At 45.6% G+C, this 19,277-nt stretch overlaps 2 protein-coding genes across 6 annotated transcripts in view; one reads left to right on the top strand and one right to left on the bottom strand.

Moving 5' to 3' along the window:
- Positions 1 to 19,277, bottom strand: part of RALGPS2 (Ral GEF with PH domain and SH3 binding motif 2) — an 812,647-nt gene that overhangs the window by 367,791 nt on the left and 425,579 nt on the right. The gene's annotated exons all lie outside the window — the stretch shown is intronic.
- The window catches only part of ANGPTL1 (angiopoietin like 1), a 60,671-nt gene that overhangs the window by 39,635 nt on the left and 1,759 nt on the right, over positions 1 to 19,277 (top strand). The window contains exons 3-4 of the mRNA XM_069231543.1: positions 11,096 to 11,289; positions 18,978 to 19,248. Of these exons, the coding sequence (XP_069087644.1) occupies positions 11,096 to 11,289; positions 18,978 to 19,248 (465 nt within the window). The remainder of the gene's footprint in view (positions 1 to 11,095; positions 11,290 to 18,977; positions 19,249 to 19,277) is intronic.

The following is a 19,277-nucleotide window of genomic DNA, read 5'->3' on the forward strand; positions in this document are numbered from 1 at the left end:
GCAAGTTTTTTCGTTCACACGTTACTCCAACCTGGCGCCGATTTTACTGACTTAGTCCCAAGCATAACAGTCTTTTATAATTAAAACATGGCTACATTACGAGTCAAGGGAGCATTTAATTACTGTGGGGTGTATTGCATTTTACATTGTATGATGACAAACTGTATGTAAGAAATCCACTATGCACATTAGAGGAAAGGCTTACCTATTAAACGCACACACTATCTCATTCCATTTTAGTGTGAATGGTAAACTCAAATAGAAGACACCCACACTACTAAACAACTCAACTAAAATAACAGTACAAAAAACTCACAGACTCAAGACCTATTGGCATTGGCAAAGCTAACATGTCTTGGTTATGAGAGCGCTATAGGTGTTGCCGATGTTAATACATTTGTGTATATTTATAAAAACAGCCCCTGAGCCGTACACAAATGCATTTACATCGCCAACACCTATAGCTCTCGCATTACCAAGACATATTAGCTTTGCCGATGCCAATAGGCCTCGATTCTGTGAGTTTTTTGTACAATTTTTTTTTTTTTTTGTATTGCCGAGGCCTACTGGCTTTGCCAGTGCTTGTGGACTTTTAGGTACTGGTGTAATGACTCTGCACTGAGACCTGCCAAACAGACCTCTGTGCCAGTGCTCTGCCCCTAAAGTGTATGTTTAGTATAGTTGGAACCCAGGGCCTATAAATTAAAGTGCCTCTCATGACCTGCAGCACTTATTGTGCCATCATGATTAAGACACAGTAAAAGCATGTCTCCCAAACCTGACCTTAACTAATGACAAAGCGCAGATCTTCCCTTTTAAAATGTATGCATATCACCCAAAAGGTAGACCAGTACAGCCCTAGGGCATGGTGCTGTGTATTAAAAATTAGGACCTGTGTTTTTATATCCCAACAGTAAACCCACCTAAATTGTTGTTTATACTGTATGAAGTTAGTAGTCCCATTGGTGAGCACAGAATTACATGCTGACAACTCAGCTGCGCTATCTTCAGAAAAGGACTACTAAAGTTAGTACTTCACGATATCAAAAGAACTGTTGCATTAATCCAGATGTGACCCACAAGTCGATATAGACATATTCTAGTTGCAGATTCCTTACCTTACCATTTCCCCCAGGCGTCAGTCTGGATCTGGAGATTTGTCTTTGAGCAGTACCCCTGAGAGTCCGTCGTTGGTATCGTTATCGCCGGATATGACGTTATGGGTCGTATATAGGCACCACCCCTGCACGCTCAAATGAGTTTTTCACAACTTTCGACGCCAGAAGCACAGAGCCATGAAGAACATCGACCCCAGTGTGCCAGGACTAGGGCCCTGAAGGGGAAGTCCCTGTCCCTTGAAACCAGTTCACAGAGCGGGGAAGATGGGTGGGTGGTTAAGGAATCTGCAACTAGAAGATGTCTCTACTAGATAATTTGTTACCGAAGGTAAGTAACTTGTTCATCTGACAGAGACCTCTAGTTCCAGATTCCTTACCTTAAAATAAATACCCAAGCAATACCATCTCCAGAGGAGGGTCTGTGAACCAAGACCATACTAGAAGTCCTGCAGGACCGAACGGGCAAAGTACCCAACGCTTCATACCGGACTGTCCCGGCAGTAGTGATTGGTAAACATGTGCAAGGAACCCCATGTTGCTGCCTGGCAGATGTCCAAGACTAGAACTCTGCTTGCTAACACAGTGGATGCAGCTGTTGCTGTAGTACAGTGAGTGCGCAAGCCCTCCGGGGGTTGCTTTTTAACCAGTGCATAGCTCATTTTAATGCAGGGAGCAACAAGTCTAGAGATGGTTCTTTTCTGCACAGCCTGACCTTTCTTCGCACCCACATAACGCACAGAGTTGATCATCCACCCAGAACTCTTTGGTACGATCAAGAGAGGGTGCCAATGTGTTTTTTGGGTCCAGGTGGTGGAGGCACTCCTCTTCCATGGAAGGATGTGGGGGTGCGTAAAAAGTAGGCAAGGTGATGGATTGGCCTACATGAAAGCATGTGACTATCTTAGGTAGAAAGGAAGCCCAGGTTCTGGAGAAAGAGCCTGCAAGCTCACTCACTCTGCAGGCTTAGGTGATAGCTATAAGAATTACTGTTTTTACAGTAAGCAGGCGAAGTGGGCAGTTCAGAAGTGACTCCAAAGGGGAACACATCAGATAAGTAAGAACTAAGCTCAAAACCCACTGGGACATTATGAATGGGGAAGGAGAAAAGAGATGGTTAAGACCCTTAAGAAATCTTCCAACAATTACAATTGGAGATTTAAACAAAGGGTTGGTCAGGCAATCTGAGGAAAGCTGAGATGGGAGGCAAATAACCATTGAGGGTGCCCATAGCAGAGCCCTGCTGAGACAGGAAAAAAAAAGAAAAAAAAACCCTCAGAAAGAGGGGCAGAGAGGGGGGTGTACAAACTTATCTGTACACCACACCACAAATTTGTTCCATCACAGGCGTATACAGTTTTCATGGAGGGACGGCTGGATGACAAGTTTACATTACAGACTTCGGGTGGAAGGTTAAAATCTGTCAAAATGCCACGCCTCAATCAACACAAGGAGGAGGAGACTGGAAAGGTTCTGGTGGAGAATCGTCCCTTGCTACTGCGACAGACGATCCTCCCAAAGGGGCAGTCTGATCAGAGGATCGATGGCCACGCTCAAGAGCTCGTGAAACCATACTCTTCGCGCCCAGTATAGAGCCACAAGAATGACTTGGGCCCAGTCGTTCTTGATCTTCTTGAGAACTCTGGGCAGAAGTGGTATTGGCAGAAAGGGGTAAAGGAGGCCAGAGTTCCACTCGAGACTAGAAGCGTTGCTGACTGAGTGCCGCCGTGGAAACTCCAACGCGCCAAACAGCTGACATTGTGCATTCTTTAAATAGGCGAACAGATCTAACCAAGGCTCTCCCCAGGGCTGAAAGAGACCTCGTACCACTCCGGATGGAGACGCCATTCGTGATAGACCAGGCATTGACAGCTGAGTTTGTCTGCTCTGGTATTCAGAGAATCCGCCAGATGTTGAACCACCAGGGATATGCCCTGATGTTCCATCCATATCCAGAGGTGCAGAGCCTCCTGACAAAGGGTCCACGGCCCGCACTGCTTGTTGCAGTAGAACATGGTGGTGGTGTTGTCTGTGAACACCTATACCACTTTCCCTTTGAGAGAGGGTAGGAATGCTTTTGCCCTGAGCGCCAAAAGATTGATATGGAGCTTGGACTCCACTGGAGACCAGAGACCTCTGATCTTCGCCTCTCCCATGTGGCTGCCCCAACCCAGGAGTGACATATCTGTCACTATGGTCGGATCTGGTTAGGGAAGGGAGAGGGAACTGCTGCTGACCCAATCACGTTTCAAAAGCCACCACTGGAAATCTTGTGCAGTCCGCTCCAAGATCTGGACCATGTTGGAGAGTCCCCTGATGCTGCACCCAATGGAACCTCAGGTCCAACTAAAGAGCCCATATATGCCATCAGGCACATGTCACTAGCAGGAGGCCATGCGGCCCAGCAGACAGTCAGTCAGTTTCCCTGAAATCCAGGGTAGAGGCTGAACCATCGGTATCATAGCCTAAATATCCTGAACTCGCTGCTCGGGAGGCTAGGCCTGAAACTGCGCTGTGTCCAGAACAGCTCTGACAAAAGGGAGCATCAGAGAGGGGGTCAGATGTGACTTTAGCACATTTATAGTGAACTCCAGTGAACGCAGGAGGTCTGCCGTAGTATGGAGGTGGGGGGCAAAAGCCTAGGGCAAGCCCGCCTTCAACAGCCATTCCTCGAGGTAGGGGAAATACGGAAACCCCCAACCTGCCAGATGAGCTGTGACCACCGGCATCACTTTGGTGAACACCTGAGGGGTGCTGATAAGGCCGAAGGGGAGCACGGTAAATTGAAAATGCTTGTGACCTACAACAAACTGCAATTAATGTCTGTGGGCAGGCAGGACGGGAGTATGGAAATATGCAGCCTGCAAGTCCAACGCTACCATCCAATCTCCTGGGTCCAGGGCAGACAGGACCTGTGCCGGAGAGAGCATTTTGAACTTTTCCATCCTGAGGAAGAAATTGAGGGACTGGAGGTTTAGGATAAGACGGAGGCCCTTGTCTTTTTTGGGCACCAGAAACTAGCAGGAATAACACCCACAACCTAGTTCTAGCACAGAGACCTTCTCTATGGCTCTCTTGGCAAAGATAGCTGTAACCTCCTCATGGAGAAGTGCCAGGTGATCCTCCATCATCCTACCGTATGATGGTGGCATGGATGAAGCGGTAGTCTGGAAGGGGAGGAAGTAGCCCCCTTGGACTATTTGCAATACCTATCTGTCTGACGTAATGGTGTGCCATTGGGGAAGGTGATGGCGAATCCTGCCGTTGACTGGTCCCTGGTGGGGAAGCACCAGACTAACAAGGTTTGGAGACTGCAGCGAAGGGGGCGTGATGGACTGGCTAGACCGCTGGCTCCCTGATCCACAAAGACGCTGAATGCCACTTACATGGCCACACGGAGTCTGGGCAGCATGTGCTGCACGGTGGCTGGAGGGGAACAGATGTGGCTACGAAAGGGGCGAAAAGCTGACTTAGGAGGGTGAGTGGCAGCTGCGAGGCAAAGGGACCGGGCCATAGCTGGGGACGCCTTAAAGCACTCCAGTGCAGAGTCTGATTTGTCTCCGAAGAGACAGTTACCATTAAAGGGTATGTCCATCAGAGTAGATTAGACAGCCCCTGAAAAGCCAGATGGCCTTTAATGAGGTCTGGTGCGTCAAGGCTACCATCAAAGCAACCGATCTGCCTAGAGAGTTGGTCGTATCCAGCCCACATCTTATTGTGAACTTAGCTGCATCCCTCCCATCAGCAACAGCTTGTGAGAGAATATCCCAGGCCTCGTCCAGGACCTGTGGCAGCACATGTGCAACCATGTCCCAGAAAGTATGGCTGTATTGGCTCAAAAGGCATGTGGTGTTCTTGGACCGCAATGCCAGGCTGGAGGAAGAAAACAGCTTCTTCCCAAGGTGATCCGCCTCTTGGATTCCCTATTCGGGGATCAGAAGGGAACGTGCCATGTGATGCGGGGGCTTGGAGGACCAAGCTCTCGGGAGTAGGTTGTTTGGTCAGGAAAGACAGGTTGTTAGGCACAGGCAGGCCTATGGCAGCGGCCTATTATTGTGTTAACAGGAGCCCCTGTGCTGGTGTGGACCAGGTCCCCAGCAAAACATCAGTGAGGGCTTCATTAAAGGGCAAAAGGGGTTCTGACGTGCAAGCCCCAGGCTGAAGCACCTCAGTCAGGAGGTTAGTCCTGACAGCCACCGAAGGCAGTTCGAGGCCCAAGACCTTGGCTACTCTCTGCACCACTATGCAATAAGTTGCCCCTGCATCTATAGCCATGGTAGGGGAAGAAAGCATACCAACATCAGGGGAGGTATCCAGACCGCTGGCTTCACCCAGTTCTTGAGCTCAGTCCATAGGGTCTTCAAGCTGGTATTTTAAGGGATCAAAGCGACCCCTCCATACTCGCACCGATCTCCTATCCATAAGTATAAGGGTCAGGATCCGACTTAGGGACTCAGGACTCCGCCCAAGTCAGAATTGGCATTGAGCGATGACGCTCCGGCTCAGTGTCGGAGTTGGCAATGAGTATAGGATCGACAACACCCACATGTGGCGTCAGGAGCATCGATGCCAGAACCATCGTCGGCGAAGGTTGCAGTGGTACGACCGACGCCGATTTGGATCCAAAAGTGGATCTCTACGTGTCCCTTGGAGCGGAGGTCATTCGTGTGAAACCCAACGGGACCCCTGATAACTCTGCGGGGTCCAAAGACTCTCCGACAGGGGCGGACTTCCAAAAGATGAGGCACATGGCCTCGTAAAATTCCTTCAATTGGGCAGGGGTGGCACTGGCTCCTGGAAAGTCAGGGAGGTGCAGAGCCAACCCAGAAGTAGGCTCCAAAGACTGAGGCCTAGAGTGGGAAGTTTCCTTCTCCCTCATTGCGTTGTCCGACCGACGGGGTGAAGTTGAAGAGCGCTTCTGCTTCTTCATCTTCTTCTTGTGCTTACCCGAATGTCCCGACGATTTCAAATGGGACGAGGAAGAGTGGTGATGGCTCCGTGAGGGGTCACGGGACCTTCCTCTCGATTGAGGCCAGGAGCACTATGGAGCCGAACGCCGGGGTGGAGCAGGTTTAAGGACCTGTTAGCTTCAGGGACTGCTCCCTCAAAGCCTTCGGGTTAATGGCTCTGCAGTCGGAGCATGACTTCGGGTCGTGGCGTGGAAAGAAAAGAATGGACGTGAACTACTCTCGATGTCATATCTGGAGATCACAACACAGAACGACGGACATGGAGTCAACAGACGCCACCTAATAGCACGCAGGGGCACTGCTCGAAGAAAAATGGCCAGATCCAGACTGACACTTGGGGTAAATTCTAAGGTAAGGAATTTGCAACTAGATTGCTTTTTTCCACAGGGGGTGTACCCTCAGGTAGCCACACTTATAGGGTGGGATACCAAGACCAAACACCGACATAGGGGTTCTGTCATTTTAGGAGGGGCAGAATGTTACACTCTGGGACAAGCTAGATGCCACACTTTGCAGAAAGTAGTCATCAGGCGGGAGGGGACCTGGCATCCCACTGGCTTCCAATCACTGCATCCCCGAGGACAAGTTGTGAGCATAAAAGTGGCACCATGGCAGCCAAAGATCAGATCATACCTGTACTGGAGAGAAGACGGAAGGAGAAAAGACCTGCTTTTCCCTAGACCTGGCAAAAAAAGGTTCCACCAAACATCGGACTGCACCTGCTGCTCTTGGGCGAGCATACCGAATACTGTGCCTGCTAGAGGAAAGATCACCTCCAAGCCCCAGACAGAAGCGGTGAACTTCGAGTATGGTTGGCCGTCCTGTTACAGCTCCAGGGCCACAAAAGCTGCCTTGGTAAGTTGGTTGCCACAACTGCTTGAATGCTGCTGATCGTCAAAGCGCAGATCCGGAGGCCAAATCCTGCCATTCAAATATTGCACAGAGTCTACTGGATCTGGAAAAATCATCAAATGATTGGTCTGGATGCCCAAGGACACGAGATGCAGTTAATGGGAACCACTGGCTTTGCTGTGATTGGAGACCAATAGACCAGTGGCAAATGGCTTTTGGCTGGACTTACCTACTCTTCAAGGGATATCGACATCTTTAGTCAAAGTTCCCCCACTGTGTCTGTGGACTGAGGAGTGGCCCCAGGAAGACACCTGTCGACCAGATAAGCATCTTCAGCATCCTGTATGCACTGCACGAGAAATACCCTATTGACTTATAGGGTGGTCGATCCATGGATTCTGGAACTGGACTGAAGACTGCAAGCTGACTGTCCTGCTAAGCCTTACTGGTCCCACTCATTTATTCCTTATCGTAGTTGGTCACCCAAAGTGGGCCACAGTACCCAAACACAACTTTGTAAAACCACATAATAATAATCTTTCTTGACAAGTCGTATTGTGTTTTTTTTTTATTTTCAAAGAATTTGACTGAAATGTCCTTCCTGGCGGGACCACATGGATTTGTCCCTGCCCGATTCCAAGATCCTGCAGGGAAAGTTTTTTCACTAAAGTGATTGAGGCCATCATCACTGGATAGGCCCCTTTACAACTGTAGAAGATATTTTCGGCTGTATGTCACAATACTGAAGGCAAGAACATCAACTTGAGCAGAATATTGACCACCACTACATTACCGTCCTCAAAAATGCTTTTTCTCGACAGTCTGCATGAGGAGGAAGGTGCAAGAAGGCAGGATCTACCCTTCTCAGCTCTGATGACCAGCACTTAACACCATTATGAGATGGAGTCCGTAACCACCTGTAGATGCTTGCCTGGAGGCTGTACAATCAGCCTGGCCAGAGGGCAGCATGAAGACAGTCCGAGAATCTAAGTAACAGTCTTTCATTTATTTCCACTGAGATTTTGAGGAAGGACGGGTTGCCATAACACCAAATAGATCACTGCATTGACTGTCCATCGGTTTCGGGGCGCCTTGGTGGAAATAACAGATGGAGTGCTGTCCGGGACAGTGCTGGAGGCTGCAGTGTCCCGGTTCTCTCAAACAAGTGCCAATGCCCACTGGCAAGCAGTGGCAAAAATTAAGCAGTACATAACCCCCACTAATGAATACAGCTAAGTCCTATTAATTTGATCTACCACAAAGAAACCGGACTAAATGCATGGAATGGATGAGCACGATTAATCCCAATAACGGACAATAACCAATAAACACTAAATTAAACACTATCCTTGGGTTATGAAGCACAATGCTTTTTGGTGCAAAGTGCTTCAGTGCCTTATAAAGCGTAGTCTGTGCTTTGTAAATACAAGTGCAATACAATATATATCGTCAAGATAAGTTGGTTGGTTTATCAAAATCCAGCTGCCCATCTCAACTCAACTCAGACTAGAACTAAGGTTCCCCAGTTCATGGTCTACAAGCTGGACACCACACATCAAATAATATTACGAGATAAGAACTGCTGAGGAGGTGGGTGCGGAGAAGTTCCTGTTGCATGAACTAGTCCCAACCCAAAGAAGAATACGGCCATTAAGTTGACAATACACATGCAAACAACCCTCTCAATCCCAGAAATTTTAGGGCAGTCTGGTTAGATTTCCCCCAGTTCAAAGAAATAGTCAAGAGGAAAAGGGAACTATCCTAGATGGCGATTTTGAAAGATTATTTGTATTGAAATAAGCGAAATTCTTGCAGGGAAGCCATACATCACCAAAGCCTCAGCTATACCTGCTGGACACCATGAAAACTGAATTAGGCTTAAATAAATGAACACTCTTTTTGTTCCCTTTATTAGATCTTAGAACCGATCTAAGAGAAGTAACATCACAAGACTGCAGGTGCTGCCATCTCTGTGGTGATGATTTGGAAACACTAATCCACCCTGTCTGTCTGTATATGCCCAGTTATCAGGGCAGAGCAGGTTAAACTACTGAAAATCACTTTCGCTAAAATAGGGTTACCAATACAACAGACATGGCTGGGGACAAGCAGCAGATGTGCAAGATTTACAGCACATTAAAGAATATGTTGATTTTGAGTCAACACCCAAATTGTCTTGGTAGGGTCAGGACAATATAAGAAATTGGGAACATTAAGGACCTGTGAAATCTCCAGAGAAGATCAGAGTAGTGGGAGCAGCAGAGACACTCAGCTGGTGTATAATATGGATACAAGTAGGTTCATGTAAATAATGATTGTGGAAAACGATTTTGCATTTAAATGTTATTGTAATTATTTTAATTCACAAACAATACATTAATATAACTAGTTTACTAATCTAGCACAAAGAAACTCGAGTAAATGCATGAATTGTTACCCTCAGAACACATAACTAATCCCAAGAGCCACTGGTCTAAATACTAAGCATGTGTTATGCAACACAGTGTCACTCGTTATAATGCACTCCCGTGCGTCGTGGGGGCTAGTAAGCACTATGTAAATGCAATTACACCACATTGTTAAGGCAAGTGCACATAGGAAAGTATAGATTTACCATTCTAATTCCATAATCTTCTTATCTTGAAGATGCAGTACAAGTCGATATTGTAGTGGTCAGTATTTGTTCAGATGTCCTATGTCCTTGATAGGCTGTGAGCATGTGCCACATACTACCACAGGCCCCGGGCAGGAATGGGTCATGGCATCTCAGTACAAGACCCAGTGTGAGGGGTAGGTGGCTAACTTCACAGCAGAATGAAGTCCCCCGAAAACGATGGGATGCTGTCTTAACAGCAGGCCCATGGCCCACATAACTTGTGGCTTCTGAATAACCATCAGTACTGAGTCTCTGCCAGTACTGAAGGTTTCATTTCAGAGTGCGGTGTTAAACCGACTGCTGAGAGACATCTGCCATCGCTTAGCTGGAATGCAAACCGTGCCAGATCTCAGAGGCCGTGTTTGTTTTAGAATATTAATCAGATGGGGGCTTAAGTCTTGATGTCAGCGCTTCTGCCGATGCTTTAACTGGTTGGGGATGACGGGCTGAAGTGTCAAAGGCACGCATCTGTGGTCTGAAAGTCAAGGCAATTAGAAGAACACAACCAACACACTTCCATCTGTAGTGTGGGCAGTCTAGGGTGACAGAAAGCAACTAAAACGGGGCAAAGGACGGCCTAACAACTTGGGCACAAGTAGAGGCTCTGAAGCCCCCTAGATTCCATGTCATGTCCAGGCCGGTGGCGAGTAAATGGTTAGCTAACTGCTTGATACTCGATGGAGGATGTGTTACGCCCGCGACCGCCATCACAAACCGGCACTAACTGTCGAGGTTTTGCTGGCCAAAAATGCTGATGGCTCAGTACTCTGGGTTCTGAGATACCACTCCACTACAAGGCACGTTTATTTATTAGTGGTGTACAACACAGATGTTAACACATGGATTGTGGAGCCCTTTACAAAAAAGTGAACTTTGAAGTACTCCCTCACCACAATGCGCGGTGACTTATAATTTTGCCATCAGTTCGGTCACCGATCAGCAGAATGGCACACAAAAGTGAGGTGACAAGGTAAGCCACTGGCCCTGGAAGGTAATGCAGTGACAATGCCCATAAGCTTCGAGGGGGAAAACATGGCTAAATGCACACGACAACCTTCTTTTATAGGGTGCACACATAAGAGGGAGTAAAGAAACAGTGAGCGGACCTTAAAAATAACACCACAGTGGTAGGAGGTGGCCACAAAGGTTAATTAAGTTTAAAATCATATACCTGCCCCAGAAGCCTTTCACGTGAGGTACTATTTTCTCCAAGCTCACGGTTCACCCTGATACTCTCCCTAATTCACACAATTTATTTGCACATTCCTTGATGCAGCAGTTTGGAAATTAACGTTCTCAAAGTCCTAATTGGGACATGCCAAAAACACTGAATCTGGCCCTTTGATACACCATGCACAACAGGATTGGTTCTTTGCTACTCCCAAAGCATGCATGATATACCACGCCCTAAAAAGGGCACATGTCCAGAATGTCCACTCTGTGATCCTGTTCACACTAAAAACCTGTTACATCTCTAATGTCGTATTCTTGCCTTTGGCTAGGTCCGTTTCGTGACTGCAAGCAGGCAAAGACAGCTGGCTTCTCAAACAGTGGCATATACCTCATTAAACCAAACAATAGCCAAGGGCCCATGCAACTGTGGTGTGAGAACAATCTGGACCCAGGAGGCTGGGCTGTGATCCAAAGGCGAACAGACGGGTCTGTCAACTTCTTTCGCAACTGGGATACCTACAAGGTGAGTCCGTGCAAAGTCAAATGATCTTTTGACAAGTTAGAGATCATCTCACATTAACTTAGCCACAGGTTTTTTGGAGGACTCGGAGCCCTCTATTCGTAGCGGTGCACTACTACAAGCTTTAAACATAAATTGGAGATTTTTTTAAAAATATATTTCTATGATAACTCTAAGCAGGGCCCCCAAGAATGACCAAGTGAACCACAGAGGGTGCACAAGTAATGGAATCAGCAGCATGAACATACTCAAATCTACAGTGCAGGATCAACAGAGGACCCTTGCTGTCTTGAGGGTGTGCAGAGGGCATACCGAAAGTCAAAAATCAGGTTAGCAAAAACAAAAAACAAAAAAAAACAAAAAAAAAACACGAGGAAAATATGATTCAGATTACAAAGTGTAAATCAGCGGAACATCGAACAAAAGGGTGGTCAGCAAGCATCTAGGTTTCAGCTCGCAGACGTTCAGTCTTTACTAGCAATGGCAGGAATCAAATCACGTGTGTAGCTAATGGTTTAAAAATGTGACGATATCGTAAAGGGTTTTCAAGACAGTGAGGTTGACTTCCTGCCAATTAATAAGACACTTTTTCTTGGGGAGAGTAAGGATGATACAAGTGTCAGATACAAAGGCTGATTTGTTTTTCTTTTGTCACAAACACATGCAATTTGAGACATTTCTCTGTTGAAAGCAGAATTATTTTCAAAGTAAGGGTTCGGCTGCTAGTCTGAGGAGTAAGTCTAGTTTGCACGTCTGGTCAGTTTTTCATTAATTCGATGTTTGGGCCAAGTATTTTCAACATCAATGATAAATTATTTGTACTTGTTTCTAGCAGCTAAGTGCTTTGTCACAATTTTCTTTCAGGAAAACAAGTAGCCTTTCTTTCAGTGCATAAGCCGCTCAACTATATGAGGGATTGCTTTAGTCTCTGACTTTTCATATGAAGGATGCAAATTCATCCAGGACAATGTTGCAGGATGAAAAGACTCCATATAACATCTTTAACTTCTTCCATTAGAACTTAGCATTACAAAACCAGATGGTCAAACATGTAAATAGCCTTGGTTTTTAAGATTCTGCTCAAATTTGTCCGATTCTTCTGCTGCCAGTACATGTGAATTTCTCAATGTTGACTGCGTAGGGGGAAATCATTTAGTCTGATTAATCCACTTTAATTAGGTATATTCCTTGCAGTGTTTCTGGCATGAAAATAATGATGTGAATAGCAGAGACTTATCATATGGGGATCTCATGCAGTGCCCAGTGAGGTCACTCTAAGAAAAGCTATGAAGGTAGCTATTCCCAGTGGAGGTTGAAGACTCCAAAGACAATATGTTCTGTGGATTGGGTTTAAGTGATTATTTATGAAACATTGAAAAGTGAGAACAAATTATGTGACCATTACAAAGTGTGGAAAGGCAGAGCATACGATTGGCAGTTGTGGAGGACTGAGTGTAGAAATCTTGGTCTTTACCATGGGAGTTTATGGGCAACCCTTGGAGCACAGTTATGTTACTAATTGGTCTGTTCTGACTGTGAGCTAAGGGAGGGGGGTAGGGAGAAATTTTAAAGTGTGTTTAAACATGGATGGGCCCCATGACCCGTAATATTAGGAAGTAAAGCTCCAACAATGACTATGTGAGTAGCTTCTCTCATGATGGAGTAGTCAATCTTCGGTATGGGAGAGACTCTCAAGGCAAGCTGAAGCTTCCCCATTAGGTGGGATGCCAAAGGGGTTGGCTTTTACAGATGTTACAGACCTTTACAACAGGCAACCAGGGCCATGAAGGCGTGACTTCCTTTTGGAGAAAATCAATACCTTTTCAGATCACATGAATTCCCGTTTGACTGTGATGATGACTTCTTTGGTGTTTGAGACTGTGTTTAGGGGGTTTGAGTGCCTCCATAAACCCTCACCAAATGGATTTTAGGGAGGTGATGGTACATACTAGATCCATGTGAATGTGTTTATATGCTTGAATGAGGGCATGCAGTGCATTAAGCGTCAGGCATTAGTTATGGAATGGCTAGAGTCAAGGCTTGAGGGTAGATCGTGTCTTTCAAGTGAAAAGTGAGATGGGCCCTGCCTTTACTGGTAACCTGGTTTGTGTTTTACATAGGTGGTATAATTATCTTGTGAGGCATGTGAATATGGTGCTTTGAAGAGGGTCTAAATCGTTTATTGGGACTCATTGCTCAGATTCTGATTTTGGGAGTGACTTTTCTTATCAGGCTTGACATCATCAGGATACAAGGGGAATGCTGAATTGTGGTAGGTCAGGGTCTGCTACACCAAGTAGCTCTTCAGTTCTTTTCACAGAGCATAAGTCAAAGGATAGCTTTAGGGTAAACAAGAAAATGAGTGCAAGATTGGTTTTTTGAAGCCTTGCTCTGCCATAACTGGCCAGTCATCTTCTGAACACTGGAAGACCAAAAGGCACAAAATAATTCATACAGGGTAATGTTAAATATTTCTGGAGCAATCATACACTATTAAGACTCACAGACCCTTCAAACCAAGAATACTGGGTCACTGGGAGGCATAAGCTTTGTACAGATGAAAGAAAAGTTATTTTTGGTGAATACCCTATCGACCTGCAGATTCCTCACTTTTGAATATCCCAGGCAGAGACTAGATCCTGGAAACCTTTGCAGTAGCTCTGTTAACTGAGGATGGCACTGACTTTATCGCAACAGACTTGGAGTCTTTATGACATCATAAGAGTCATAATGCCTCGGAAGCGGCAGGACAGCACTTGTGCTCCATTTTTGTCACAACTTTCTTGGTGTATTGACAAGGAATTACATTTGTATATTGGTGCAGTGCATAACTAACTAGGTACCTTATTAAAAAAGTGGAATCGCTGTAAGGGTTCCAATGGTCCACCACTTCTGATGGGAGCTGAAACATGATCAGATCATATTACTCAATCTGCCTGTGAGAAAGTGTATGCTCGGACGATTAGGGCACAGAATCTGTTCTCCTAATTGAGACAACAGATCCTCTCTGAACAGAAGATTAGGAGGGGCTGCTACATTGAGGTGTCTTAGGTCTGTGTACCACACTTTTTGGCCAGTCTAGTGTGAATCATTCTTGCAGCGCCAGACTGTCTGAGATGGATGTGGGGAAAAAAGACCAAAATGACATGGGCAGGTCCAACTTGAGGTATGCCCCAAAGAGTCAATAGATCTACCTCTGTGTGAAGATGCCACTCGTGGCGGGCAAGATGACGCTGGTGGCTCTGGTGCTTAAAGACCCGACAAGTGATTGACCTCCAGCACTGCGTTGATGCACCTGCACAGAAAGCCTGAGACTCCACCTCTCAGTGTTTGTTCACTGCAGTAATTATGTTGGTTAAAATCTGGACCAACTGACCTCGAATGGAGGGGAGAAAAAGTCCTTAGCGCCAGCTGAACAACTCTCAATTCCAGAAGATTGATGTGTAAATTCTACTCTTCTGGAGACCAAAGAACTCTGATCTCCAGGTTTTCCAGATGTGCAGCCCACCAAAAGATGAAGGCTTATGTTACTATTGGACAGAAGGGTCTCTGTAGATTGAGGTTGTCCTCTTTACCCCACTAGCTTAACTTCACTGCAGCATTCCTGGAGACAACAATGGATTCCATCAAGTTTCCTTGATGTTGGAATTACTGCCTACAGTGAATTTCTCGGATCCTCTATGGAAGAGGGAAAGCTTGAAACATGGTGGTATTCAATACTGCCCCAATGAACAAGAGCAGATGGGAAGGCTCTAAGTGAATTTTTGGACAAATAATCAAAAATCCCAAATCATAGAATATTTAAGCTGTTGAGAGGAGACACCAAATCAGGTGAACTTGTCTTGAGAAACCAATCGTCTAGATATGGATATACTGCGATCCCCGCTTGTCTGAAATGGGCTGCTAACATCATCATCACCTTTGTGAAGACTTCAGGTGTTGAGGTTAACCCAAAAAGAAGTACTGTCAACTGATAACAGGTAGAACCCACTACAAAGTGCAACAACTTCTTGTGGACCTGAAGGTTCAGAATGCTGAAGTATGCATCCTGCAGGTCTATTGACGTAATCTATACTTCGGAGTCCAATACTAGTAAAAAAGAAACTGTTCCAGGGACAGCATCCTGAACGTGTCCTTCCATAGGAACCAATTCAGGAACCAGAGGTTGAGGATCGGACAAAGGCCACTGTCCTTCTTGTGAACTGGGAAGTACAGAGAGTAACATTCCTTCTCGATTTCTTGGTCTGGCAGTATCTCCCCTATATCACTCTGCAGAATGGCTGCCACTTGTCACTGCAGGATATGCCAATGTTCCACAGAATCGTGGGAGGAAATGGAGGGATGAGGGGCACGCATAGGGTGGGTGCCAGCTTAAGGGTAGATCTGAAGGACCTAGGCTCTGAAGTAGTGGCCTTTCAGCCCTGTAGAAAAGGAACACTTTTCCTCCCACTGGGATTTGCTCCTTCACAGTCATACTGCTGCTTCCCTGGTGGTGCTAGGGAAGAAGAGGAAGTAGTAGATTGTAAATGTTTGCCATGCTCTTTGATTGTCCTCTATACTGGCAAAGAAAAATATTTTGTTGCTCCTCTTGGCCCTGGGCTTGTTGTCATTACTTGGAAAATACGCTGGAAGAGACCAGCTTTTCGAAAGCATGTCTTCACAGAGTGATAAATGAACTCATGGCTCTACGTACAGAGTCAGCAGTGTCTTGGCCAGCTTTTAGGATGTGTTCTAATGCAGCTTGCCCATTTTTTCCCTTTCCAAAAATGGTCTTTAAGGTGGGTCAACAGGTTAGGCACAACTATGGCTAAATCCCAGATGTCACGCGTACCAAAGCTAAGTCATACAGCATAGGTCAAGACTTCCTGCAGCAAATTATGTTTTCTACCCATAGCCTTAGATTCTTTCAATTCCCTTTCTGGAGGATGTGTAGGAATACACACACCCAGGTTGAGCTTTTAAATGGAGGAGCTCTGTACCATCAAGGTGTTTGGTAATGGGTGTGTAGATAGAAAATCAGGATTACCAAGCGCTGGTCTGAGCATGTGAGTGTTTATTTTGTGAACAGTCAAAGGTTTGGGTCTTGGCTCCTTTAATGACTCCCATCAGATCTTCATTAAAATGAAGTAAGGGTTTGCAGGTGGGGGGAGCCATTTGTAGTACATCTTTTAAAATGTTTAGATGATGGATCACTGTAGGTAGGGGTACCTCAACAACTTTAGCAAGAGTCCTTAGTACAGAATAGAAGGAAAACATTTCAGGTGGAGCAGGACCAGGAGATTGACCTATATCTATTTCTGGTAAGTATCTAGGCTGCTTGCATCCTAAAGTGCAACTAAGTCAGACGAAGGCGCACCATAAGAAACGGCTGCTCTCCTAAAAATGCCTATCATGGCCTGCATGAAGGCAGTCTGACCCGCTCCTGGCGCCTAGTCCCCTGGATACATCGGCAAAAATGCCAGTTGATAAGGAGGAGGAAGTGATAGTTGCAGTGGAGTTTAATGCGTCAAATATGATGCCACAGGGGACAGTGCTTGGAAAATCTCCAACTGTGGCTCCGACGTGGGTGGAGCTGAAGGAGACTTAGCTCTGCTTTTGCCATAATAAGGAGAAGTGGAGTGCTTCTTTTACTTGTGGTATTGCTTCTTCTCCTTTGAGGATCTGGTAAAGGGTGACAATCTTGAGGGGGATCTTGTTCTTGCTCTTCATCTCAACCTCATTTGACAATGGCTATTACGGCCATATTCAGAACAAACCTCAACTACACTCTTTCATGCTCATTGTTGTATAGTGCAGTGGTTCTTAACCATTTAATTTCTATCGAAACGTGTTTCCTGAAACCTGTAGAAACCTTCTTTGTACCACACAAGGTATTAAGGGGTGGGTGTTTGCTCCCTAGCATACTTGGGTTTAGCACTAGGTGGCCCACCAAAGGTCACAAAGGATTGGACATACACCCAGCTGGAATGCCCTGCCTTGTGCAGAGATAGATGGGCCCTGTGAGTTCAGACTTATCTTCACTATCTCTAGAAAAGGTGACACGCTTCAAAGCTGTAGATTTGCCTGTGTTACTCTACAGGGCAAATTCTCTATCAAAGCTAGTTGACAGGTAGACTTAAGATTTAAAGGGTTCATCTCTATAATTAACCAAGCACGTTTCTGGGATTACGAGGAAGGCAATTTGAACCAGACTGTGAAAGAAAACAGGGAAGACTCTACTATGTTAGGAAGGTGTCTACTAGATCTGAGTTCAGGCTAATCAAACTTAAAATTGTGCACAGGTCAAAACTATTCGCTATGTGGTCGATTGTTAGCACCGTTTGTTCATGTTGCAACAGTAGTAGAGACTCTTTCTTACATGATCTGGACCTTTAGCATAATCTGACATGGCAGGATGTGCCTAAGGAACGAATGACTGCTAGGGATATCAATATTCCACAGGCTCTTCCTAAGGCACATTTGAGTTCTAAAGAATTAGCCATGGCCAAATATAAATTAATCTTCTACACTCTTTCACTGGTATTGGTCTGGAGGGACACTGCCCATGTATAGGGTGCTACCAAAACCGTGGCTACAGAGTGGTGGAGCAGGCTGTCGTACGGCTGCAGAGTAATTTGTATATGAAGGTCAGGGGTGGCCAAATTATTGGGAAAAAAATCTGAGCCCAGAGAGTCGCCGAACTCTGCTGTACCATGCCACGCTATAATGCGGGATGATTAATGAGGGTCTTATGATATACAGTCAAATGGCACAGTGGGATTAGGTGTGTCTATGTGTAGGGCAGTATAGATTGACACTCGCCCTTGGTGAAGATGTTTAAGTTGCCATGGTCCGTTTGTATTATGTTCTGTTATACTTCTCATAATCGTAGATACAAAGCAAAATAATACAATCTGTTCTAAATAGGGCAGAATTTCTAATCACCTTTTGCCATTCTCCAATGGGTGGCCGGTTGAAACGCCTAAGTGCCTAGTGGCATTTTTGAGGCTCAGCGTTGTGTTACATAAGAAACTTAAACCCATTATTTAGTTGTTAGTAGGGAGTCAGTGGAGGACAGGACCATGCATTAAGAAAAGAAGAGGAGGCAATGTAATAGTAATAGGCAATGCAAAAGCAGGAGTAATGTTGCTGAAAGGTTTGTGAGTGTTGTAAATGCATCCTTTAATAGTGTATGAACATAATCTAGTTTCTATTATATCGTTTTTTCTTCCTGGGTTGTTTTGTTCCTTGTTTTGCTTTATGACACACAATGAGTAGTGCGTGAAAAGTTCAAGAATAAATATGGAAAAATGCTCAAATTATTTAGGTCTTGGAAAAAGCAATGGAGATTGCTAACAGAAGAGTAGATAAATATTAAACATACAGTATTTAGGTGTAGCCTGTGAGCTCTGACGTACGAGATTTACAATGTGCCGAATCAGCTGTTAATACAGATAACTGCTTCTAAAACACCTTCATAAGAGATCTAAGCAGGAAGCCACTATCACTATTCTGACAGGAACAAAACAAAAATCAGATACAATGTCAGTGTTTAGGTTTCCAACCACCACAGCTAGTCCAAGTTAACATTAAGCTCTATAAAAGCCAGTCCACACTTAGCAAGGACACAACAGTCAAAGACTGACCAACATCAAGGTTTCTGTTCGATAAAAGCAGACCTCCTGTAACCACCCTGTGGCTTCTTTTTGCAGAAAGGATTCGGAAACATCGATGGAGAGTACTGGCTGGGACTGGAAAACATCTACAAGCTAGCGAAGCAGGGCAACTATCGGCTTCTGGTCGAGCTGGAGGACTGGAATGATAAAAAGGTCTACGCAACATATGCCAGCTTCCGCCTAGAGTCAGAGAGTGAATTCTATCGCCTGAGGCTAGGAACCTACCAGGGCAATGCCGGAGACTCACTAGCAGCGCACAATGGCAAGCAGTTCACCACACTGGACAGGGACAGAGACTCTTTCTCGGGTGAGCCACAGTAACTGGCCTTGATATGT

This window comes from Pleurodeles waltl, chromosome 4_2 (genome assembly GCF_031143425.1).
Source record: "Pleurodeles waltl isolate 20211129_DDA chromosome 4_2, aPleWal1.hap1.20221129, whole genome shotgun sequence".
In the NCBI taxonomy this organism is placed as follows: domain Eukaryota; kingdom Metazoa; phylum Chordata; class Amphibia; order Caudata; family Salamandridae; genus Pleurodeles; species Pleurodeles waltl.